The 26,477-nt window shown below is 40.3% G+C and overlaps 1 protein-coding gene across 7 annotated transcripts in view; it reads left to right on the forward strand.

Moving 5' to 3' along the window:
- Positions 1–18,000, forward strand: part of flncb (filamin C, gamma b (actin binding protein 280)) — a 46,034-nt gene extending 28,034 nt beyond the window's left edge. For 2 of the 7 annotated variants that reach the window (XM_039667956.2, XM_039667960.2), the window contains 31 exons: positions 1–170; positions 294–411; positions 517–779; positions 1,833–2,430; positions 2,511–2,684; positions 3,238–3,400; positions 3,780–3,940; positions 4,173–4,340; positions 5,010–5,133; positions 5,266–5,422; positions 6,850–7,039; positions 7,225–7,248; positions 7,386–7,633; positions 8,135–8,227; positions 8,601–8,700; positions 8,977–9,117; positions 9,237–9,365; positions 9,465–9,638; positions 10,613–10,774; positions 11,283–11,486; positions 11,615–11,767; positions 11,839–11,961; positions 12,594–12,839; positions 13,265–13,534; positions 14,221–14,358; positions 14,464–14,579; positions 14,886–15,021; positions 15,762–15,938; positions 16,023–16,241; positions 16,650–16,856; positions 16,955–18,000. In XM_039667956.2, the coding sequence (XP_039523890.1) occupies positions 1–170; positions 294–411; positions 517–779; positions 1,833–2,430; positions 2,511–2,684; positions 3,238–3,400; positions 3,780–3,940; positions 4,173–4,340; positions 5,010–5,133; positions 5,266–5,422; positions 6,850–7,039; positions 7,225–7,248; positions 7,386–7,633; positions 8,135–8,227; positions 8,601–8,700; positions 8,977–9,117; positions 9,237–9,365; positions 9,465–9,638; positions 10,613–10,774; positions 11,283–11,486; positions 11,615–11,767; positions 11,839–11,961; positions 12,594–12,839; positions 13,265–13,534; positions 14,221–14,358; positions 14,464–14,579; positions 14,886–15,021; positions 15,762–15,938; positions 16,023–16,241; positions 16,650–16,856; positions 16,955–17,142 (5,534 nt within the window). In that variant the 3' untranslated portion in view covers positions 17,143–18,000. The remainder of the gene's footprint in view (positions 171–293; positions 412–516; positions 780–1,832; positions 2,431–2,510; positions 2,685–3,237; positions 3,401–3,779; positions 3,941–4,172; positions 4,341–5,009; positions 5,134–5,265; positions 5,423–6,849; positions 7,040–7,224; positions 7,249–7,385; positions 7,634–8,134; positions 8,228–8,600; positions 8,701–8,976; positions 9,118–9,236; positions 9,366–9,464; positions 9,639–10,612; positions 10,775–11,282; positions 11,487–11,614; positions 11,768–11,838; positions 11,962–12,593; positions 12,840–13,264; positions 13,535–14,220; positions 14,359–14,463; positions 14,580–14,885; positions 15,022–15,761; positions 15,939–16,022; positions 16,242–16,649; positions 16,857–16,954) is intronic. The other 5 variants (XM_039667957.2, XM_039667962.2, XM_039667965.2 and 2 more) reach the window with 3 other exon arrangements.
- Positions 18,001–26,477: the final 8,477 nt, after the last annotated feature.

Consider the following 26,477-nt stretch of genomic DNA (forward strand, 5'->3'; position numbering starts at 1 on the left):
GTGTGGAAGTGGGCAAGCCGACCCACTTCACGATCTATACTAAAGGAGCAGGCAAGGCCACACCTGAGGTTAATTTCACCGCAGCTGGGAAAGGAGAAGCCGTCAGTGACTTTGAGATCATTGATAACCACGACTATTCTTTCACTGTGCGCTACACTGCGTTACAGCAGGTGAGACACTCCAGCAGTGGGTTACGTTTCATAAAAATGGACACCATGTGGTCACATTCTATTATAAATCTATTATGGTATTATAAAACATCTTGCTCAGCCCTGTTTTGTTTTGTGATCTAGGGTAACATGAGCATATCTGTGTGCCATGGTGGTGACCCCATCCCCAAAAGCCCATTTACCATTACTATCGCCCCTCCTTTGGATCTCAACAAGGTCAAAGTTCAAGGACTCAACACCAGTAAGTCCACAGCAAGTCAAATCTTCAGGATATTTATGTGCGGACTGAAATAATAACTTTGTTGATTGAACATATTGTACGTATTTCTTGTGGCCATGTGTTTAGAAGTGGATGTTGGGAAAGATGAGGAGTTTACCATTAATACACATGGTGCGGGAGGTCAAGGAAAGGTGGATGTCAAGATTACCTCACCCTCTCGCCGGCCAATCCCATGCAAGGTGGAATCTGGAGCATCCAATGAGGTGCACACAGTTAAGTACATTCCGCCAGAAGAGGGGCCCTACAAAGTTGACATCAGCTATGATGGAAACCCAGTGCCAGGAAGTCCTTTCACGGTGGAGGGGGTGATGCCTCCAGATCCCTCGAAGGTAGGAGTCACAAATAGGAGAGGAGAATGTGATTTGTTTGTTTATACGTCATCGTCTCATTGAACAGTAATTTTCCTGATTACTGCAAATCCTTTTGATTGTTACCTAAATGACCTCATCAGTATGAAGACAGTGCTTTTATTGTGCTTTGGCATTTAGACCCTTTCTCAAGCTTAAGGCTAAAAACAATCCTTACCTCACAAGTCAGAAAGACCTTCAGAGTTCTTCCGAGCCACTAACCAGAGTCAGAATGATCAATGTAAACTAGAACCAGATTTTATAAAACAACATTTCTTGATCCACTGTGCAGGGAAATTTCCTGTTTGTTTATTCAAGCAATGTTAGTTCCAAAGTAAACCAATTTGATTGTATTTTATTTTATGTGTATGTTTCTTGTTTGTTTGTACCGGTATGCCTGTTCTCTACGTGCTGTATTGTTCCAGCCAGGGAGTGTTTTCTTTTTTCTGTGAGCCAGATGCTCCAGACTGTATATCAGTTGTGTCATTGAAGAAGCCTAAAACAAACACAAAAGGCCATTAAGGAAATTGTTGGAAATTATTATAGGACGGTTGGTGTTTATTAATCTGTCAGGGAGAGGTGAACTCTTTTGTGGTGTGCCAAACATGGTACTTTATCCGAATGTGGGATGGCTGATCCATTCTGTCACTGGGCCGAGGTCGCACTGAGGATCATTAGATAATTTGTCTGTATATTACCGAAAGTGATACAGATCTCTGACCATAAATGGATATAAATGATACCGTCTCACTTTGAAAAATGTTGGACTGTCCTCTAGTACTGTTGAAGCATGTATTATTGAATTATTGAAAATTAGATGTGGCCATTACAACTTAGGTGGGCATTGTTTAAAATTCTAGAGGTCCTGAATCTATTATTAGGCTGACCACATATACCACGTGTATAAATTAATTATATTAAAGTATTATATATTCTGGTTCATTTTTAGGTCAATTCCTGATTATTTTAAAGTTTCTAAGAATTCTGGTTTGATACGTTATTGAAAGGTCTCATTTGTCTCATTTTCACTTCAAGGTGCGAGCCTATGGCCCTGGCCTGAAGGGTGGCATTGTGGGTAAACCCGCTCCATTTGCCATCGACACTAAAGGCGCAGGTACAGGGGGTCTCGGGCTGACTGTGGAGGGCCCGTGTGAAGCAAAGATTGAGTGCCAGGACAATGGAGATGGATCTTGCTCTGTGTCCTATCTGCCCACCGAGCCTGGAGAATATTCCATCAACATCCTGTTTGCTGATGCTCACATCCCTGGTTCCCCCTTCAAAGCCATGGTGCAGTCCGTCTTCGACCCCAGCAAGGTTACAGCTAGTGGTCCAGGGTTGGAGAGAGGAAAGGTCAATGAAGCAGCATCGTTCACGGTGGACTGCTCTAAAGCAGGGGAGGCGGAGTTGACCATCGAGATCATTTCAGATTCAGGAACGCAGGCAGAGGTTCATGTCCAGAATAACAGCGATGGAACTTATTCTATCACCTACATCCCTCCTTTCCACGGAATGTACACCATCACCATCAAATACGGAGGACATGCAGTGCCTAAGTTCCCTGCAAGGGTGCAAGTGGATCCTGCTCTTGATACCAGTGGGATCAAGGTCTATGGTCCAGGAGTGGAGCCCAGAGGTAAGGAGGGCATCTGAAATCACACTTTGTTGATTGTGTTTAGTACCATTGTGCTTAGCAAATTCTGCTATATTTCACAGGGGTTCTCCGAGAGGTCACTACACACTTTGTTGTTGACACTCGGGTTCACAACAAGATTGGTGGAAACCACATCAAAGTTCGTATCGTTAACCCATCAGGTGCCAGCACTGATGCGTACATCACTGACAAAGCAGATGGCACTTACAGAGTAGAGTATACCGCGTATGAGGATGGTAAGATATCCAGTAGATAGGAAAAAATATTTTTGTTAAATTGATGTCATTTTGTAAAACCTGATCATTAAAATAAAAATGTAATTCAAATTAAAAGCTGAGCATATGTGTCTGCCCTAATCTTTATTAATTTAACAGGCTATATTGGCATTTCTTTCCTCGCCGAGAATCACACACACACATTCACTCACTCAGACACACACACACAGAGAGAGAGAGAGAGAGCTGCTATTCAGAGCACGGCTGCTGTATTGATTGTTCTGTGTGGAGGTCAATGTTGTTAGATGGAAATTCATTCATTGTTCACTGTGTTTTGAGCAGAGCCTGCTGATGTCTTTTTTCCCATGATGCCTTGATAATATTCCATCACAACTATTGACTGAGAGAAAAATACAGTCTCTCTATATGGCCACACACACACTCTCTCTTTTTTTTCTTTAAAGTTGGTAGTTCTTTAGATGTGCACCTTTAAAGTCAACCAGATCTCGCCAGAATGAGAAAGTACTTTCCAGCTTCATATCTATAGATATGTTGTTTTTTTGTGTTTGTACAGGTGTGCATCTTATAGAGGTGCTATATGATGACGTACCGGTCCCCAAGAGCCCGTTTAGGGTGGCGGTGACTGAAGGTTGTGATCCCAGCCGTGTACGTGCTTACGGTCCTGGTCTGGAAGAGGGTCTGGTCAACAAATCCAACCGCTTCACTGTGGAGACCAGGTACATATTCCTATGAACGTCTGCTGTTGAAAAAAGTGGGAAATAAAAGTGGAAAAAGTGTAGAAAAAGTTCCCCACGCAGATTATTTTTTTAATTTTGGAAAATTAAGCAGCATTCACTATATCAGGGTTCCTCAAATCCAGCCCTGGAGGGCCACTGTCCTGCAGAGTTTAGCTCAACCATGATCAAACTCACTTACCTTGAATTTTTCAGTAACTTTGAAGACCTTGACTGTCTTGTTCAGGTGTGCTTTATTAGGGTTGAAACTATACTCTTCTGGTCAGTGCCCCTCCAGGACTGGATTTGAGGAACTATGCACTATATGAATAGTTTTGCTGTGAAAATACTTAATACTTGTCTGTATTTTCCTCTCTTTCAGGGGTGCTGGCACCGGTGGTCTTGGATTGGCCATTGAGGGTCCATCAGAAGCCAAGATGTCTTGTAAAGACAACAAAGATGGCAGCTGTAGTGTAGAGTATATTCCTTTTACTCCTGGGGAATATGATGTCAACATCACTTTCGGAGGCCTGCCTATCCCAGGTATGATGTAATTTCTGTCTGTCTAATTCATTCCATGGTTTGTTTTTGATTGAACTCAACACATTAATTAGTCATTGACATTGAATTTTAGCAGTTCGAGAATATGAGTGCGCTGAAGTGTTGATTAAGACGTTTAGAAGCAAATAATCATGACATTTTGATTTAAAGCTTAAATATTTAATACCTCAGAGTCTGTTTGATCATTTTATGTATAATTGCTGTGGGTGTTTAGGTAGCCCATTCAGGGTGCCTGTGAGGGAGCTGGTGGACCCCAGTAAGGTGAAGTGTTCTGGTCCTGGTCTGGGCAGTGGAGTAAGAGCCCACGTCCCCCAGACCTTCACTGTGGACTGCAGCAAGGCTGGAGTCGCCCCACTGGAGGTGCTGCTGTATGGACCTACAGGTGAAAAACACATAACGTGTTTGGACAAGGTCCTTGAAATATATATATATATGGGCTTCAGTTTAGCTTTTAGAAATTGAATTACTAGAATGCTTAGTCTTTGAAGAGTAAACAATATAAGCGTGTGTGCTTAGCTAGTCTGAAGTAGTTGTATATATGCATATTCATACTTAGTATATACTGTATGTATACTGTACATCGCTGGTTCCCCTCTCAGGATTTCTTCTGTTGCCATTTTCAAAGCATTCGGTGGCAATTGACTTGTTCTTGAACTGTTAAATGTCCGGAGAATTTAGTAAATAGCTTTTATCAATGTGGGGCATGTATCACATCCAAAAAGCATTTAGAATTGTTCAATATACCGTTCAGAAGTTCAGTAACATTTTTTATGATTAATACATTTATTCAGTAATGCATTACATTCATCAAAAATCATATTAGAATGACTTTTGAAGGATCATGTGACTCTGAAGACTGGGGAAATTCAGCTTTGCCATCACAGGAATCTAATAAATAAGTTAAAACACTTAACAGAAATTGTAGTAAAATGCCACAATATTACTGTTTTTACTGTATTTTTGGTATGTATTTTAAATAAAAAAAACCCCACTGAACCCAAATTTTTGAATGGTAGTCAATATTGAAAATGCAACTGTGTTATTATTCTAGGGATGACAGAGCCGGTGAATATCACAGACAACGGTGATGGCACCCACACAGTAATCTACACTCCTGCTAAAGATGGACCGTACACTGTCTGTGTCAAGTATGCAGACCAAGAGGTGCCACGCAGGTGAGCGGGCTGCTTAAAGTATAAATAAAGTCTTGACCAAACATAACCAAACTTCAGTGCTGGTTTAGAAATTAGAAGAGCACTTCGAGATAAAGGAAGTATGTGATCATTCCTCTATTTCCCCCTTTTCAGTCCATTTAAGATCAAGGTTTTGCCCGCTCATGATGCCAGTAAAGTCCGTGCCAGCGGTCCCGGCCTAAATGCTTCGGGGGTGCCAGCCAGCCTGCCGGTGGAGTTCACCATTGATGCCCGTGATGCGGGGGAGGGTCTTCTCACCGTACAGATACTGGTGAGTGACACCAGCACTCGCTCAGGCCTCTTTGTTGAGATGTTTTAAGGCAAGAAGGTTTCCCTTGATGATCACTTGTGCTTTAACAGCCAATGTCCTGCCCTCCGCTTCCCTCTGCCCTGACCTCTGACCTCTTCCCTGCTGTTGCTGTAGGGTCCGGATGGTTGCAGGCAAGAGGCCTCTGTGTATGTGGAGGACTGGGGTAGGAGGGTGTGGGAGAACCACATTGTAAAAGGCACCATCCCCTTCCATATTCTTAGGAAAGGATGTGTAAGGCGGCTCCTCCTTTCAGCCTCCTTTCATTGTTATAACTCACCGTGTCTGGCGTCTCTCCCATCAGCCTTGGGCCACTAAGCGCTCATGGCCTGTTCCCTTGTTACTGTACACCCTACCCCAGATCCCCTGCTCCTTTGACTGCTTTTTTCCCTTCAATTATTCCCTAGTTATTCCCTAGTTCCTTGTTTCATATTTGTTCCCTAATAATGGGAACAAACGGGAATAATCTATCTATCTATCTATCTATCTATCTATCTATCTATCTATCTATCTATCTATCTATCTATCTATCTATCTATCTATCTATCTATCTATCTATCTATCTATCTATCTATCTATCTATCTATCTATCTATCTATCTATCTATCTATCTATCTATCTATCTATCTATCTATCTATCTATGTATCTATGTATCTATGTATCTATGTATCTATGTATCTATCTATCTATCTATCTATCTATCTATCTATCTATCTATCTATCTATCTATCTATCTATGTATCTATCTATCTATCTATCTATCTATCTATCTATCTATCTATCTATCTATCTATCTATCTATCTATCTATCTATCTATCTATCTATCTCTATCTTTATAGTGTCCTCATCCTTCATGCATACCACATTCAATGACAATTATAGCAAGAAGTAACTTGGGAATTGTCATTTCTTGAGGATGATCCTTGTTTTTATAATCATACTACTTCCCATTCTAAAAAGGAAGGGAGAAAACTTCACTTCAACCAAAACGGGGGTTTCCAAACGGCTCACGAGCAAAAGCATCCAAACACATTTTCATCTTGCACAAAAGTGGCGTTTATGGATGTTAGTGAGAGTGAACCTTTCTCCCAGGCAGCCATACTTGATCATTTTGTGCCTGTCAAGGGGACCCTTAATGTTGCCCTCTAGTGGTCGCTGTGGACTGACCTGTCATTAGATTTAGGCTAAACCCTACATGTGGTTTTCCACTACATGACTAACAGTCAGAAATGCTTGATATGTAATATGAATGAGTAATATTGCCTTGTTGAATATTTGCTACATTTATTTACTCAACAGCAACTACTCAAAACTTAAAAGAAAAGAGGATTTCCTACGAATATATACTCATTCGCATGAACACACATTAACTACTATTTCCTTTTGCAGGACCCAGAAGGAAAGCCAAAGAAAGCCAACATTCGGGATAACAGAGATGGAACGTACACCGTATCCTATGTCCCGGACATGACAGGGCGCTACACTATTACAATCAAATATGGCGGGGATGAGATTCCATACTCCCCCTACCGCATCCATGCGCTGCCCAGTGGTGATGCCAGCAAATGCCATGTGACAGGTCAGTTACCCTTTGAGGCCTTTTATAGTGGTGTTTTGCTGTTCATTACTGTTATTATTAGTGTCTTTTGGTTCATTACTTTATAAAAATGGAATCTCAGCACTAGTTGGTTTATTTTTAAGACCGAGCATCTTACGCACACCTTTATGATCATGAATTCTAACAAATCTTTCTTTTACCTGTAGTGTCGATTGGGGGACACGGACTGGGTGAGTTACCTCTTTTGATTTTTGCCAGCCTGTGCCCCCATTTGAATTCGCTTCATAACTGTGTCTTTGTCTGATTGGTGTAGAAAATGTTATTGTAATCTTTATTATAATTGCTTTGTGGTTGTACCATTGGTCAGGCTCAGGGCTCGGACCCACCATTCAAATTGGCGAGGAGACTGTTATCACTGTGGATGCAAAGGCTGCTGGGAAGGGGAAGGTCACCTGCAAAGTGTCAACTCCAGATGGGGCGGAGCTAGACGTGGATGTGGTGGAGAATGCAGATGGGACATTTGATATCTATTATACTGCTCCAGAACCTGGGAAATACGTCATCACCATTCGCTTCGGAGGAGAGCACATTCCCAACAGTCCCTTCCATGTGGTGGTAAGCACCTCTGCATTATGGGTAGTGATTTTTGCATATTATAATAATAATACTAAATATTTTGTATTTGTATTTGTATTTTGCCATTCAAAAGTTTGGGGTCAGTAAGATTTTTGTAATGCTAAGTCTTATGCTCGCCAAGGATGCATTTATTTGATCATATTCCATGATTCTTTTATGAACAGAAAGCTTTTATTTGAAATAGCAATATTTTGCAATAATAAAAATGTTTGTACTGTCACTTTTGATCGATTTCTTGTGTCCTTGCTGAAAAAAAGTAAGTAAATAATAAAAAGTAAATAATTCCAAAATATGGCTACAGTGCATGGTGTGTTTTTACAAAATAATCATTCTCCCAAATAGAAACTTTCGTTGTACTTTATTCATTGAGAATGAATTTAACTTAGCAATTCAATTCCAGTTCAGTGGGTCAAATTGAATTAGCTGCATGTAAATGTGTGTTGTGTGAAGCCTTAAACATGTGACCACCTCCTTCTCCAGGCATCTGATACCATCCCTATAATTGAGGAACCGTGTGATAAACTGCAGTTACAGCAGCCCTACGCCCCCTACACGGGCTACACCCCTCACTGGGTACACACCACCCGTAGCCATCGGATAACATCCTAAATGCTTTCTGCTCCTCAGCCTTTATCATTATACCTTTTCATTTCTTCCATCTTTGCAACATTTTCCATGAGCTTTGCTGCTGACATCTTTTTAACAAGTTATTAAAACGGCTAGTTGGCTGATCATGCATTCATAGAGTTAATCTCCCATTACTGTGTTTTGCACAAGACTCTTTTATTTGGCTTTGTAGCTGCTGCTTTTATTTCATCTATTCCAGCTCAACCAGTCAGGCCCTTGTCTGTTTTTCTTTCTTTTTTTTCAGCCATTAATCCTTTGCCTGCACTTTCTGCTCACTTAGTTAGCAGTGCAGTGATGCCGAAATCTCTTTCTCTTCAAGGCCACTGAGGAACCAATCACTGCAGTGGATGCCATGGAGCCAATGCTCCGCCCATTCAATCTTGTCATTCCATTTACTGTGCAAAAGGGGGAGATTACAGGTATTAACACCTATTAATTAATACAATAATTAATTAATAATAGCTAAGACATAATTTATTAGTAAATAAATAGATTATCATTAGAGGTACTTGCAAAGGAAAAATTATTTAAAAAAGTGAGCAACACCTATTACAAATATTATATTGTCTGCAACTGCAAGTAGAGTTTTTTAAAAATATATATACTGTATGATTAAGACGTGCACATTCGTTACAATTTTCACTTGGGCCTACACAATTCTGCACTTGAAATGGTGGCATTTTGACTTTTTCCAGGTGAGGTACGTATGCCTTCTGGTAAGACCGCCCGTCCCAACATCACTGATAACAAGGACGGGACAGTGACAGTCAAATACGCCCCCACCGAGAAGGGCCTGCATGAGATGGACATCAAATATGACGGGAATCACATACCAGGTACCCAAACAATCAGAAATTTGCACTAAAATCGGGAAATGTAATAGTTATGTCTGTTAAATAATGTCTGTATTTGACATGGATCATCTGGAAACATGAAGTGACGCTCTTTTTTACAGGAAGTCCACTGCAGTTCTATGTAGATGCCATTAACAGTGGGCATGTGAATGCACACGGCCCTGGTCTGAGTCACGGCATGGTCAACAAATCTGCAACCTTCACAATCGTCACTAAGGACGCTGGAGAAGGTAACACACAAACCAAGCCTGGCAGCCTCACAGTCGCATTGCATTAGTCTCACATTGCCAGAATTTGACTTTGCTCAATGCACTCTCATGTTCTCTCAGGAGGTCTGTCTTTGGCAGTGGAGGGCCCCTCTAAGGCAGAGATCAGCTGTAAGGATAATAAAGATGGCACCTGCACTGTGTCCTACCTGCCAACGGCCCCAGGAGACTACAACATAATCGTCAAGTTTGATGACAAGCACATTGCTGGAAGCCCTTTTACAGCCAAGATCACAGGTTGGTGTTTGTGTGTACCCAAATATGGCTATGAGTGAGAGAGAGAGAGAGAGAGAGAGAGGATGAACAGAAGAGGGCAAAGTTATGTCTCTCCATAATGTCTGTGAATCACTAAATTAGCTGGCGTGTGTATTTATGTGTGTGCGCATGCCTTCACACACCTGGAGAATTTAACCACATCTGTGAAATGTTTCTAAAAGTAGTAGGCATAATTTTTAGAAACAGGAAGCAGCTGTTTCCCCCTTCTTCCAGTCTCACTCTCACTTTGCCCCTCAATTTCTCTCTGTGACGGAACTGGGGTTGCACCCGCACAACGAATGCTTATTTTAATAATTTGATCATATTTGCTAGTTATAATAAACAAATAAACAAGAACTGCTTTCAAATGTTTGGGGTCGGAAAGATGTTTTAAATGTTTTTGAAAGAAGTCTCTCATGCTCATCAAGGCTGCATTTATTTGATCAAAAATACAGTAAGAACGTTAATACTGTGAAATATGTTTTAGTTTGCATTTTGATATGTTTTAAAATGGAATTTATTCACGTGATGGCAAAGCTGGAGTTGTTATATATTAAATAATTCTAAGATGCTGATTTGAAACATTTCTCCTTTTCCTATCAATTTTGAAAACAGTTTTGCTGTTTAATAATAATAAACTGTGATTTTTTTTTTTTTTGATGAATAGAAATTCAACTTTATGAGTTGGAATACATAGGATTCTTTTTTTTGGAACAATGTATGTCTTCATTGTCATTTTTTTAATAATATTTATTATTATATATTACATTTTATGTAAAAAAGTATGTTTATATATATATATATATATATATATATATATATATAAACATACTTTTTATATAAAATGTAAAAAAAAAACTAAAAGAAAATTTTTATATATATATATATATATATATATAATAACAGTCATTATTGACTATGGCTCATCACTTTATTCTCTCACATTCTTGATAAAGGCGATGACTCCATGAGGACATCTCAGCTGAACGTTGGCACGGCCACAGACGTGTCTCTGAAGATCACAGAGACGGACCTGAGCTCCCTGACCGCGAGTATCAGAGCCCCATCTGGCAACGAGGAGCCCTGCCTGCTGAAGAGACTGCCAAACCGACACATCGGTAAGTCACTCATCGAGCCTGCCAGCATCGACCTGCCTCATGACTGAACTGATAAAGCAACCTGTACAAAAGCCAGATCATATTAAGTTTAGGGCTATCCACCATGATTTGCAGGTAGTTTTAGTGGGAAGGGCATTCTTATTCTAGACAGCATTTAATTGGACAAATGTTACAAGAATCACGTTTCGAGGCGGGAAAGACTGGGAATGTAATTATAACACGTTTCTTTGGAGAAGACACCTTTTAGGTTTCCCTAAACAAGAAAGTATGAGTCCTCTGAAACACTGAAACTTTCTGATCTATGCCTTAGGGTTTGTCTCAAAAACGTTATTTGAGACTGAGAGCTCCTTCCTGTGATTTCAAAGAGAATCAACTATAAGCTCAGAAAAGGCTTTTGATGTGAAGCCTAATCCTGAGGCCTATCACTTTTGTTAGATTTGATAGTGCTACCCTAAAAAACTCTGATTAAACCTGAACAAAGACCTGTGCCCTTGTTCTTTTCCTTCAGGAATATCCTTCACTCCTAAGGAGGTGGGAGAGCATGTGGTCAGTGTAAAGAAGAATGGAAAACACGTGACCAACAGCCCATTCAAGATCATGGTGGGCCAGTCTGAGATTGGAGATGCCAGTAAAGTGAAGGTGTTTGGAAAAGGTCTGATTGAAGGACACACCTTTGAAGTGGCTGAGTTTATCGTGGACACCAGAAGTGCAGGTAAATGGTATTCTAGGATGTCTAGGTATGTGGTGTCCATTATGTCTTCGAATGCATAGTCTTTAGATTCACTGAAAAGTTCATCAACTTTTGAAGCATGCATAAATCCCACTTGGTCTGTACATTAGGTTACGGAGGTCTGGGTCTGTCTATCGAGGGGCCGAGCAAAGTTGACATTAATTGTTCGGATGTGGAAGACGGAACATGCAAAGTGACCTACTGCCCGACCGAACCTGGAACATACATCATCAACATCAAATTCGCAGACCAACATGTGCCAGGTACTGCACAGACCTCAAACATGAGTCTTTTTGAAATGCGTGACTCTCAAACTCTTCATGTCGTTCCACAGGAAGTCCGTTTACAGTGAAGGTTCTGGGCGAGGGACGAATGAAGGAGAGTATTACCAGAAAGAGGCAGGCGCCCTCTATCGCCACGGTGGGCAGCACTTGCGACCTCAACCTCAAGATTCCTGGTGAGCAGAAAAGAAATGAGATGCTAGGGAGGGTTGTCAAGTCTTTCTGAAATTGCATAATGCCTAGTAGGTACTACATTTGGTTTGATTATTAGTTCATGTTTTGTAAAGTATGAATATGGGTAGTAAGAATGAATTTTGGACACAATACATCCACCATGTTGTCACTGTCATGTGACGTACTGTACCAGCGTCAGTTGCGTTGCTTCACTGCCAAGCACATTTCTTTGACTGTGGCCTCATGGGATAGTAAAGTGCTCATCAGTTGCTCTTCAGAATCGGAAGTAGTAGGTCATGCGGGTACTTATGAATTCGGACATGCAACTTGTCTCACACACACTGTACGTTGGGAAGTAGGCATATTCGGATGCAGGGTTTATCTCCTTTTCCACCTGTTTCTCACTGACTCCCACTGTCATGTCACTTCCTGTCTCTCAAATCAGAGTGCTTCCGTTTTAAATTCCGTAGAATTTAAATAAAGTTGTTTTGATAAAAAAAGAATCAGAATACGGAGTTTGTTTCCATTCTACTCGGATGCTTGGATTTCCTGTTTCTCTTTTTTTTTCATTGCTTCCCTCCTTCTTCCTTCTCCTCTTTCCTTTTCCTCTGTCTTCCGGGTTCCTCATCTGTAGGGAACTGGTTTCAGATGGTGACGGCTCAAGAGCGACTCACCCGTACCTTCACCCGCAGCAGCCACACCTACACACGCACAGAACGCACAGAGATCAGCAAGACCCACGCAGGCGAGACCAAGCGAGAAGTGCGGGTGGAAGAGAGCACCCAAGTGGGGGGCGACCCCTTCAGGAACGTATTCGGTGGATTTCTGGGCAGGGAGAGCCTGGGACCCTTCAGCAGCGGCCAGGGCCGACAATCAGAGGGTGTGTGCATGTGTGTGTGTGTGTGTGTTGATTGCTGGTTAAAGGGAAACTTTTCCTTTTTACTCGCCTGAAATGTTCCAAATCTGGGAGATTTGAGGGTGAGTAGTTGATGATGGAAATTTCGTTTTTGAGTGAACCATCCCTTTAAGTTTTGCAGCTCTTACAAGTGTTATTGTGTACGTGTGTGTTTTATGGGGTTTTTGAGCGGGAGTGAACGCACTCTTTCCACTTTATAACATGAGAACCGAGCTGGAAAATCTGAGCAGCCGTCAGCTCCGTGGCCAGCTCAGCCAAAACATCTTTTATAGAAGAAATGCCGGAAATTTTATGTGGAATGGTTTATACGTGTGCCTGTCTCTTTTCCCTTCTCTGTCTCTCTTTTTCACACTCAACGCCATCTCTCTTTCTCTCTCTCTCTCTCTCAGGTGAATCAGGTACACAGGAGATGACCGCACAGGTGACGAGTCCCAGCGGTAAAACAGATGACGCTGAGATCGTGGAAGGAGAGGACAGCGCCTATAGTGTGCGCTTTGTGCCTCATGAGATGGGCCCCCACACGGTCAATGTCAAATACAGGGGCCAGCATGTCCCCGGAAGCCCTTTCCAGTTCACTGTGGGGCCCCTTGGAGAGGGAGGGGCCCACAAGGTTCGGGCCGGTGGTACTGGACTGGATAGGGGTGTGGCTGGAGTTCCAGGTAAGAGACTCTGGAAGCAGTATTAGTATTGATATTGTCAATTAAAATTTTTTAGGGCTGTGCAAAAATTAATTGCGATTAATCGCATCCAAAATATATACATGCATGCATAGATATTTATATATACAAAATATTTATATACAGCACACACAAATATATTATGTAAACACAGACTTTTATTTCGGATGCGATTAATCGCAATTAATTTTTGCACAGCCCTAAAAATTATATATAAAAAAAATCTGTAAAAACAAAACAAAAATTGAAGTAACTCTGAAAAAAAAAATAAATGTAGGGTTAGATTTATTTAAATGTAAAAAATAAAATAAAAATCAAATTAGAGATCTTACCTGAACTAACTGAAATAAAATAAATTGAAGCACAAAAAGTATTAAAAGTGAAATAAAATGATTAAAACAATAACATTTTAAAAAACAATAAGCACATAACAAAATTGCTAAAACTGAAGCTAAAATTTAAAGGAAAACTTTTAAAAAGTGAACTTTTAAATAAAAAGAAAATTATAAAAAATTAACCTTATTCAAAATATTAATAAATACTATATTTATATACTATAGGTAATCCTAAAATAATCCACTGTTTATCTGGGATAGTGCGAACATTACTTTAGACCACTGAGGTCTAACAGGTTTTTTTGCATTTTTTTTTTTATGTGTGATTTTTAGCTGAGTTTAGTATCTGGACTCGTGAGGCGGGTGCTGGTGGTTTGTCCATAGCCGTTGAGGGGCCCAGCAAAGCAGAGATTTCCTTTGAGGACAGGAAGGACGGTTCCTGTGGGGTGGCCTACGTCGTACAGGAGCCTGGTAAGTGCTCATGATCATTTCCAATAACACAGATGTGTTTTACAATGGCTCTCAGTCTTTTTTTCTCTATCTCTCATTTCATGTATTTATTTCATTTCCTTTTAGGTGACTACGAGGTGTCAATCAAATTTAATGACGAACATATCCCAGACAGCCCTTTCATCGTTCCCATTGCATCACTATCAGATGACGCCCGCCTACTTACCATCTCCAGCCTGCAGGTGAGTGACTCCAGATCAAACACACACGCAGAAAGGCCTCGTTATTCTCTGTAGCAGCGGGACAGGTGAGATCCTGGGACTATTGAGAGCGGATGGCAGCTTATTTATCAAAACACTCTTTGAGAGACTCTAAGATCACTTGATGGAGAGCACAGAACAGCTTATCATGAGACGAGACAAGTGTGCTTGCAGTTTCTCAGGAAAGACACAAGAGCATGGCAAAGTAGTTTTTATGTTGGCCGTTGTGAATATGCTTGCACATCTTTACATACTCAGCTTTAAAATGCTGAAGATTAGATCTCTCAGCAGGAGATGGGTCTGAAGGTGAACCAGGAGGCCTCGTTTGCCGTTCAGCTGAATGGAGCGAGAGGAGCGATTGATGCGAAGGTGCACACACCGTCTGGAGCAGTGGAGGAGTGTTACATCACTGAGTTAGACAATGGTGAGCATATGGGCACATACTCGCAGATAGAAAAAGACAGGGGAATTATTTGATCTATAATTACTTGAATGATTTTATGATTATTTATTATTTTATTAATCAAATTTTATTATTAATGTAGAGTAGTATTTTTTAGATATAAATATATCATTAAAATGTATTATTTAATATATTATTTCAATATTTTATTTCATGACTTTGTATATTATTATTTGTATGTTATTTTTGCGTTATATATTTTGAATATTATTATTTACATTTATAATATACAAATAATTATGTATTAATTTTGTAATATATTATGTTATCAAACTATTTGTATTATATTATTTTGTTATTATTATTATTTTATATTATCTAAATATTTGTATGCGTCATTAAATATATTCGTTTTAAAATTCATTATTTTAAACTTCTTATTATGTTATATAAATAAGTAATATTATTTTATTAAACCATTGTTATACTTTTTCATTTGTGTATTATTAATTATAAATAATAACAATAATAGTAAAAAATAATGCATTTTATTTATAATGTGTTTTTTCTCATACCCAAAGCCCTACAAAAACTGAAAAATGAGGTAAAATAGAGAAATGCATTCATAAACAATACAAGGAAATACAACACCCTACAAATTATGATCACTGTAATATTTAAAGACACACTAGAACTGATGTTAGTCTAGAGTATATAGATTGAATTTGAACTTATTCAACATCACATGCCTGTTTGTGCAGATAAACACGCCATACGGTTTATTCCACGGGAGAACGGCGTCCACTCCATTGATGTCCGTTTTAACGGGAGTCACATCCCAGGCAGTCCCTTCAAGATCCGTGTAGGGGAACCCGGACAGGTGGGAGATCCAGGAATGGTGACTGCTTTTGGGCCCGGACTGGAGGGCGGAACTACAGGTATGACACCAACCAACCAAGCAGCCAATCACGAGTGTTAAGACACGTACCTGTACATTCACTCAACACATTCATCCTTCACAGGTGTACCCTCGGATTTCATCGTAAACACGTGTAACGCTGGGTCAGGAGCTCTGTCCGTTACCATTGACGGCCCATCGAAAGTCAAGATGGATTGTCAGGAATGTCCAGAAGGATACAAGGTCACATACACACCCATGGCTCCCGGCAGCTACCTCATCTCCATCAAATATGGAGGACCGCAGCATATTGTGGGCAGTCCCTTCAAAGCCAAAGTCTCCGGTGAGACATCATCACACACTACTTTAGACTATGCTTTTTCTGCTCTCTCCATACAGGACTGACACAGAAACAGGTACCTTGAAGATTTTTAGAGTAAAAATTATACAAAGTATGATACAAAATATAGAATAAAAAATATTATTTTAAATTTTACAAAACAAACAGCATTGTTGTGGCTTAAATATTACAGTAAATATACAGAAAATGGCACCCTGAAGTTATGGACAAATGATCAGGCAGGATTATTTTGCAATATTATGGAGCGGATTCGAAACCAAACAAGCTTACAAAACTATGAAAATGTGTGAAATTGTTTGACATGGCAATGATTTGAAGGTAAAACTACCAAATTGAACAGCAACTCATGTTTCGTGAAGCAAATCAATAAAAAGAAATTCACTCTTCCAGGCGCACGTCTGTCAGGCGGTCACTCTCTACACGAAACGTCATCGGTTCTGGTGGAAACGGTGACAAAATCATCCTCGGTGGCGGGATCTTTCTCTACTCTGCCAAAGTTCTCGTCCGATGCCAGTAAGGTGGTCTCCAGGGGGGCCGGACTCTCCAAAGCCTTCATTGGCCAGAAGAACACCTTCACGGTGGACTGCAGTAAAGCAGGTACGTGACTTTTTCAAGCGTGCACGGCTGTATTTGTACATAATGCACATTTACAGATGACTAAACTGCTTTTAATTGTATTTTTTTTTTTTTTGCAGGGACAAACATGTTAATGGTAGGAGTGCACGGGCCAAAGACTCCCTGTGAGGAAGTCTATGTCAAACACATGGGCAACAGAATGTACAATGTCACATACACAGTGAAGGAGAAAGGAGACTACATCCTCATAGTCAAATGGGGTGAAGAAATGGTGCCCGGAAGCCCTTTCCACGTCACAGTGCCTTAAAAGACTGTCTTTAGATGCTCTCCACTATGCAAAGACTCTACTGATCGTCCTGGGAAAGAGACGGGACTCACCGACAATGCCTTTTCATGACATATTAACTCACTGTGTTTTACAAATAATCAAGAAACCGTTCTATATCTGCATACGCTTTATCCAAAGTTCATTATGTGTTCATTTCATGCTCGGTTATGTATCTTAATTTTTTTTTTTATGATGTTATTTTAGATGTTGTGAGACTAGAGAATGTTTGAAGCAGAAGCGAATGATAAAATGGTTTTGCACTGCCCAGCAGTTGCTGTTTTCAATCACGTCCACCCTGTTACCAGTCAAGTTACTGTCCGGACCATTTACAGACGTAATTTAACAGCTGAGTTATTTAATCTTTTTATTATTATTATTATTATCTAATGCTAAATCTGGTCTTATTTTTATGATGGAATAACATAGTCTCTGAGTCTGGAGTAAGTTTGCACCCGGTCCCCCTGATCAAGGGCTTAGTTTTGAGCATTGAAAGCCTGATTTTTTAGTCCTAGTGGACTAGGTTTAGGCTCACACTGGGTCTGAACCGGTCCCGGGTGGCCCAGCACCCCTGCAGACTGGGTTGTGCGATTGGTTAGATGAGATTTTTTTTCTTTCTTTTTTTTTTTTTTTACCAAACGGTGTAGCAAAAACCGTTCAGCATGTGAATGTTTGAAATCCCACAGTTTTTACAGTGACTATATTAAAGAGCAACATTTTATAGTGATTTTATATGTATGAATTTAAAATAGAAATGTATGGAGAAACACTAATTGTTTGATATTTTATTCTACTGTTTGGTAAAACTGTGCTGGCATAATAAAATTTTAATTGATGAAATGCTGTTTATTGATGTCTATATTATATTATATTATATTATATTATATTATATTATATTATATTATATTATATTATATTATATTATATTGTATTATATATTCATCTGTAGTTCCTGGACAGTATGTTACAGTCACCCTAAATATAAAATCAAAATGATAAAAAATGGTTTTTTTTTTTTTACAGAACCAAGATAAGTTGACCAAAATATTAAAAGGAGATACAATATCATATCAACATGTGCCATATATTATTAAAACTAACAGTAAGAAACCTTCCAAAGCATTTCCTCCATGACTGTAAGTCGTGCGTTTGTTTCCTTCGCAGCCTCTAGAGGGCGATCGTACACTATTCCAATGCCAGCAGGTGTAGTTAATGAGGTATTAGATAATTAGAGGCTCGATCACTGCATGTTGTTGGCTGGGAGAAAAGCTCTTTCAGGTCAGTGTTTGTTTGGGTTATACTGATTTAAAATAACAACATTTCTAATGAATCCCAGATATATACATAAAGGATGTTTCAAACAAATAAGCACAGCAGTCTTTCTGTTATCAAGTGTATCAGTATCTTGAGAGAGACTAGTTTCCTCTCAGGTCTCATCATCACTAACACGGTAACTTGGGTGAACCACTTTAAACATATGAGGAGAAAAATTCCTTCAAAGAGGCAAATAAGAATGGAATTGTGTTCCAACTGAGATTAATAAACCAACACACTCCAGGAATGTAACATCAGGGCCTGAAGTGAATCAAATATGTGTGTGGTGTAATGTGAAATGCTCAAATTATCAAGCTCTTGAGGTTTCTTTCCAGTTTAATGAGCAGAATATAAACACATAACTTTGTTTTCTTTTCCTGACTATGATCTTGCCCCATAATTTGAATGTGTAATATTTTCTGTTGTATGAATCCAATCAGTTTAGACAAGCTATTTTGCCAGAGACATCAATATAGGCTTAGCCTATATTCTGCTCATCTATCATCATGTCAGAGGCCAAATACATATAAAAGAGCTGGAATACGTCAGTCCCTTTATATAGCTTCAGGTATTGCTGGATTTGGGCTTTCATATTGATCGATGACTATTTTTGATGCAGGAATCAGATGCGACTGGGAAGAGGAGGATAAAGAGGATCGCAGAACGACCATCTTCTTCCTCGGATCCTGAGTAAGATACATTGCTGTATTTGCTCATCCTTCACAGGTGTACCCTCCCTCAGATGCACTCTCTGGAATACTTGATTCCTATTGGTCAATCGCGGTTTCCTGCGGTCAGATTTTTCTTTATACATTTCCTAATGATTCTACTTTCATCTTCCACTCGCTCTTGTTCGATTGTAGTGAAAATTACCTGATAATTATAGCCCCGTTCACACGGTATACGCTGATTTCACGCAGCCGACATTATGAAATCCAAAGCGAGTCTCCGGTTGTATCCCGGAAGTAGACAACAATGTCTTGGACTACAAACCTGAAGCTGCTGCCGCGATTTACACTTTTGGATGTTAATATCCAATATAAGATATGTATATAATATAATTCGTTCCTGCTTCTTTTTTTACGTTCTGAGTTATATAAAAAAAAAATCATTTATTTATAAATGAATTTCACTGTATAAAGTATGAAAGAAATGTATGCACATTTTTAGAATAACTAATTTACATTAAACACAACATAATGCTATTGTATTCGTGACTCTCCAATAATTGACACTTCCGGTTTCGTATACCCTATACCTATAATATTGCATCCACACAACGCTGTCAATGTTTTTATCATTCATCAGCTGGATCTGAAAGTGATTCCAACAATATCGTTCCTGTGTCGTCATCGTTATCATTCTGGTGTGGATTGAGCTATTCTCGTAGAATTAGAACGATTGTTAAAACGTAGTATTGTTATGACTTGGTTTAAAGGTCCATTTAGTCCCAGTAAAATTAAAATCCGAGTACTGCTTTTCTCTGTAGAGGCACAAGTTCAAATGCTGAATTAAATCGGTTATGTATGTATATTCAAATTACCTTTAAAGGTTTCTTCATCATGTGAATGGTCCCTGTAGGCCCACAGGTCAACCTGATCCCTTTATGTGCTTTTTTATCACCTTTTGCTTTCGGCCTCTGCAATATCCATGCCTAGAACTCTCTTTCTGCCAATAAAGAGATAGATGGCCAGTAGCGGCACTATGTCACCTCATCAGTATGTGGAAATCCTACTGAAAGGTGCTTGATCTCTACTTTCTTTTTGTCCCTGGGCCAGGCCTCCAGGAACGGGCTAGATAGAGCCCATCTTAATGAGATACGGGGGATGACAGGAACCTAATGGATTCCTGTTCATTTGTAATGAGGATGTAAATGGCAATAAAGGCTCTGGGGCTGGAATTAAAGCCGCAGATTTCTAACACTGAGTCGCAGTGGACTCGTTCTAAAGGATTTCTCGTTATAGTGAAAAAGGGACAGGAAGGGAGAAGAGCCATTTAAAGAGAGCTAGAGGGATTTCAACACCTGGTTGTGCGAGTGTGGACTGGGACAATCACTTAGCAATGTAAAATGACCTTGCACCTGTGGATGGAGCTATAGTGGGGCGCACCGTCCTTCCTTTGACTGTGTATGATATAGTGGGCTTAATCTCCAGTGGATTGTGACGCAAACTGGGGAGGGTCAGCTGGAACAAAAGGTGATTTTATTTTATCTGAAAAGATGGATAGACTGTGATTTCTTTTATAAAATGGTTCATTAAAGGATAAATTAGTATTATGGATTATGGTGGAAGCTTGTTTCTGCCACAGAATTAAAAATGAAAGGATATTGTTACTTTATCTCGCATTTGCGCGATATAAATGCAAGGTCACAAAAAATCACAATTACCTTTTAAATGTAAATTTTATTTTACAAGCTTACAAGGTGCAATCGCATTAGCAAAATGTTGTGGGTGAAACCATTGTCTATTATCAATAGTATATGCACAGCTCATAGAAGCTACTTTCAAACCAAGCTGCTTTCTGTTGGTCAATTTGAAAGACCTGATGCAAAAGATTTTTGGATGAAAATCTTCATCCATCCATCTTCATCCGCTTATCCGAGGTCGGGTCGCGGGGGCAGCAGTTCCAGCATGGGACCCCAAACTTCTCTTTCCCGAGCCACATTTGCCAGCTCTGACTGTGGTATCCTGAGGCATTCCCAAGGCAGTGTGGAGATATAATCTCTCCTCCTAGTTCTGGGTCTTCCCCGAGGTCTCCTCCCAGCTTACCGTGCCTGAAACACCTCTTTAGGGCGGCGTCCAGGAGGCATCCTTACCAGATGCCCAAACCACCTCAGCTGGCTCCTTTCGATGCAAAGGAGCAGTGGCTCTACTCTGTGGTCCTCTCTAAGGTAGACACCAGCCACCCGCCTGAGGAAACCCATTTCGGCCGCTTGTACCCGCGATCTCGTTCTTTCAGTCATGATCCAGCCTTCATGACCATAGGTGAGGGTAGGAAAGAAAATTGACTGGTAGATCGTAGCTCTCTTTTCGTCACAACGGTACGGTAAAGCGAGTGCAATACTGCCCCCGCTGCTCCGATCTTCCGGCCAATCTCCTTTTGAAATTACTGTATTTTCTGTAACTCTGCACCTTAAAGGTGCTCTAAGCGACGTGACATGTTTTTTAGGCCCAAACATTTTTTGTCAGATACAGCAAAAATCTCCTCATTATCCACTAGCTGGCTGTCCCCTAAACACAAAAAAAGCGCGGTCTATGCAGACAACCTAGGCACCGCAAATGGCAACAAAAACAAACTGCGGCAACCCGCTCCACGAAACATAATAAACTGTTCCAGCCAATAACTGACAAGAAGGCCCTGGGGGTGGGGTTTGGGGGGTCTATCTAGCCTCCGTTTTGTTTGAAAATACTACGTCAACATGAAGCGCCTTTAACAGAATATTGGCAAAATAATGGCAAAATTTGGAAAATAGTCTTAAAAAACCCATAGCAGAACACACAGTAATGGCGCTCTTGAAAGAATCAGCATTTTAGAACCAATCATTTCAGTAAATGGTTCATTCCCACCATGTCAGATGGTACAGAGGTCACGTGCCACCAATCAGGGCTGTTTTTACGAGTTGGCTCCTTGAATCTGCAGCAGTCAGGTGGTCACATGGAGCTCTCTCTCAGAAAATTTGTTGTAATTATGAGTTTTCTGAGGACATGAAAGCTTTATATCAAATTTAAAGACCAGGACTAACTACAAATGTTTTATAAATAAGCGTTTTGTTTGCTACCCTTTGAGAGTTGTTGTTTCAGTTTATGAACCTTCTCGATCTAGTGTAAAAACTTGTACATTTTCTTGTAGACAGGAGACATTTAAGAGATTTACTGTATGTATTCATTTCATTTTACTTATTTATAACCATTGGGGGGAAAAAAGTTAGTTTGAGTGGTTAGAAAAGACATATCACTTTTCGAAGCCCCCCTAACCCTAAGTATTTGTCAAGCCAACATAATTACACTCTGTGTTCATAATAGCAGAAAGCACTATGATGGATTTCAGGAACCATTAGTGTTGGGATTTCTTCATAGTGCGTGTGCAGTAAGACAGCCCTACTAATGGTAATGGTAGGTGTCAAGGTGGATGCTGAAGTGTTTCCTCACTTTTCCTCAGGCGCCATGGCAACCCTGTTTAATAGAGGGGGTTGGTTGTCTTATCAGAAAATGCAATCTGCTGAGTTTACTGGGGGAGAGGACAGATTGCGGGCATGATGGGAAATTTCCATCACCTGCTTTTTCACTTACAGCTAACCACACGTCTAAATTTGAAAGCGAGTGCACTTCCAAAGATAAACACCCTTCGGGCAACACTGATTAATTCACATGTGTCATGCAGCCAGGGTTCATTTTATGTATAAAAATGTGTACAGCACATGTGATGTTCAGGGCTCTCTCCAGAGGCCTGCTTCTGTGCTGTTGAACACGCAGAATACCAAAATCTCGGCCGGGGTCATATCCATCCTAATCCACGCTAATGGAAAGAACACTGTATTCAATTTTTCCCTCATGAATCATGAATAGGAGTTTCAGTTGATACTCTGTGAGCAATGTAATTCTGTAGCAGGAGGAGGGGTGAATTAATAAGGCTATGGTACAACAAATAATCTATTAAGTGTGCTTGTGTAAATGTGTTTCTGGTGCATGGATATGTTTTTCTAGATGTGTGATAATAATGCAGAAAGTGATGCAAGTGCAAAACGTGAGTCCTCTGTCCACCTGGTGGCAGCAGACGCTATGAACGCGGATGACTGAAAGTTAGAACTACAGTATATGCTATTATTACAGTTTATCAGAGTGATCTTAAGGAAACTGAAAAGTGTGTCACAAATGGTTAGAGATTTGGAGCTTTATAGCTAAAACCTAAATGGAGATGTCATTTACAGTATTCAAAGTCATCACAAAATACTTAGGCTGTACAATAGTGCAGTCAAGTTCTTTAGATGTTTACCATGGTACTGAACGGTAAAGGTACTTTTCCAAAGAATTCCCACTCCAACACGGCCATGCGTTGTCACCTTAAATCAAAATACAAATACTACATCGCACTCAATATTTGAGGATAAAAAGGTCTTAGCCATTAACATTTCTGATGGCACGTTTGCATGATGGTGATTAACGCTTTGGTTTTTTCCTCCCTCGGATCATCTGGACAGCAGTTAAATGGACCACTGCAGTCAGCCCAACAAACCATCTCTCCCGTTCTCATTTTGCCCTCTTGGATCATCTTGACTTGATTTCAAGACCTTTTTTTTTTCTCTCGCAAACTCAGTGAGCTATGAGATTGCAGAGCCTTCATCAAAACCATAACTGTGTTCTGATGGCATTCACGCTCATGCGTTTGTTGCTTTTATCATGCGTTTTATTCGGCTGAACAGATGATTTGCAATTAATACTATTCAGAGTTGGAAGGAAGGGGGAGGTGGACGAGGAGAAGATCAAGGGATAAAAATACTACTCCTATTTATATGAGCCGGAATTCTAATCCAGGAGGAATGACGCATCGGTCCAACCCATTAACAGACCAAAGGATCCAAGCATCACTTTTCCTTTTTCTAACTTCTCATCTTCTATTCTTATGTTTCCTTTTATAATATCAACCACACTCGCTCTGAGGCGTTCACACCTCTGAGAGTTGAAATGCATGGCTGGATTTCACACTTTTCTGCAAAAACAAATCTAAAATTAAACAAAAACATGGTTATTCTTAATTAGCATGTTCTTTTCTACCCAACATTAAATATCTTATTTGTCGATGTGTCTCCACCTAACTGTCTTTCTCTCTCTCTCCTCCTCCTCCTATATAGTTCTGTGTCTCTGTTATCTGCTAACCCAGTTGTTCTGGACAAAAGTAGAAACCTTGAGGGAAGTGGGCCACTAGTGCAGGCACTGCTCTACTGTGTGTTTGTGCCTTACTTTTCGTTTCATACAGTACTTTTCAATGGTGTACCGTTCTTCTATTCATACGTGGAGTTGTGTGTTTTAATGCATGCGACACAAAATGAGACTTTCTGTACTTGTGTTCGTGCATGCACTCAATAAATCTTGAAATTTGCATTCCTCAGAAACAGAAGTAGAGGCGGGACATTTACATTTAGTCATTTAGTCATTTAGCAGACGCTTTTATCCAAAGTGACTTGCATCTGAGGACTAAATCAAACAAGTTATCGTGAAGAGGCAATAACAACAGTTAAAAGAAGTGCTCAAAATACAAAGTTCAAATATTGCTCAGAGTAGCATAAACCAGGCAAGTAAGGATTTAAAGAATGTTTTTTTTTTAGGTTAAGTGCTCACGGAAGAGATGAGTTTTCAGTTGTTTTTTGAATGCTGTCAGGGATTCTGCATTCCGGATGATGATGGGCAGATCATTCCACCAGCATGGAACCGTGAATGAAAATGTTCTGGAGAGTGATTTTGTGGCTCTTTGTGATGGTACCATGAGCCGTCGCTCATTGATCGATCATAGGCTTCTGGTAGGGATGTAGACTCGTTGGAGCGGGTGAAAATAAGAGGGAGCTGAGCCAGTGGTCAGTCTGTAAGCAAGTGTCAATGCCTTGAACTTGATGCGAGCAGCGAGTGTTAGTGTTAGTGACGTGGGCTCTTTTGGGCTCGTTGAAGACAAGACGAGCAGCAGAATTCTGGATCATTTGTAGAGGTTTAGTTGCACATGATGGAAGTCCAGCCAGAAGAGCATCAAGCCTAGAAATGGCTAGGGCCTGGATGAGAAGTTGTGCTGCATGCTCAGTTAGGAAAGGCCTGATCTTCCTGATGTTGTGCATTGCAAACCTACATGATCGAGCTGCCTTTGTAATGTGGTCTGAGAAGGTCAGCTGGTCATCAAAGATCACTCCAAGATTTCTGACCGACCTTGATGGGGTGCTCGAGGAAGAATCTAGCTGGATAGTGAAGTCGTGCTGTAGAGACGGCTTGGCAGGGAGGACGAGAAGCTCAGTCTTTGCCAGGTTGAGCTGCCGGTGATGTTCCTTCATCCATGCCAAGGTGTCTACCAGACAGCTTGAGATTCGTACAGCTACTGTGGGATCATCTGGTTGAAATGAGAGGTAGATCTGGGTGTCGTCAGCATAGCAATGGTAAGAGAAACCATGTGCCTGTATGATGGTTCCCAGTGATGTGGTGTAAATGGAGAAGAGGAGTGGTCCAAGTACTGAACCCTGGGGAACCCCTGTGGTCAGTTGATGCGCCTCTCCATGCGACCCTGAAGGACCTACCTGTGAGATTGGACTCAGACCAGTTGAGGGAAGTTCCAGACATATAGATGGAGATGGAGGTGGATATATATTTAAATAGATAGATAGATAGATGGAGATGGATGGTTGGATAGATGCAAATAGATATAGATGGATGGATGGATGGATAGCCGTAGACAGATGGATGATGGATGGATATAGATTTATTTTTTATTTTTTAGATGGATATAGATTTAGATAGATGGATGGATGGATGGATGGATAGAGATATATATATAGATAGATATAGATGGATATAGTTGCAGATAGAGATGGATAGATTTAGATGGAGATGGATGGATATTTAGATGTAGATGGATAGAGATTGATGTATGGATAGATATGGAGATAGATATGGATGGATGGTAGATATAGATGTAGATAGATAGATATAGATGGATGGATATAGTTGCAGATAGAGCTGGATGGATGTATAATCTATAAAACCTCCACACTCAGCTCTTGTCCACTCTATTGTCTCCTGATATGTTGCAAACGCCGGTCATGTTTCTGTCTGCAGCTTGCAAACACCTCTTGCCCGTGGGAGCTATAAATATTCTTTATTCTGCTCATTTGTCACCTGTCCTTACCTGTCTGTCACTTTCATTTGATGACAGATGTCTTACAGGTGTACAATCACCCAACGATATTGAATTTCATTCTTTAAAAATCATTACAGAAACACTGGGACCGTCTTCCCGTGGGCTCACCACCT

The sequence above is a fragment of the Pimephales promelas genome, chromosome 24 (assembly GCF_988280905.1).
Source record: "Pimephales promelas chromosome 24, fPimPro1.hap1.1, whole genome shotgun sequence".
NCBI classification, from domain to species: Eukaryota; Metazoa; Chordata; class Actinopteri; order Cypriniformes; family Leuciscidae; genus Pimephales; species Pimephales promelas.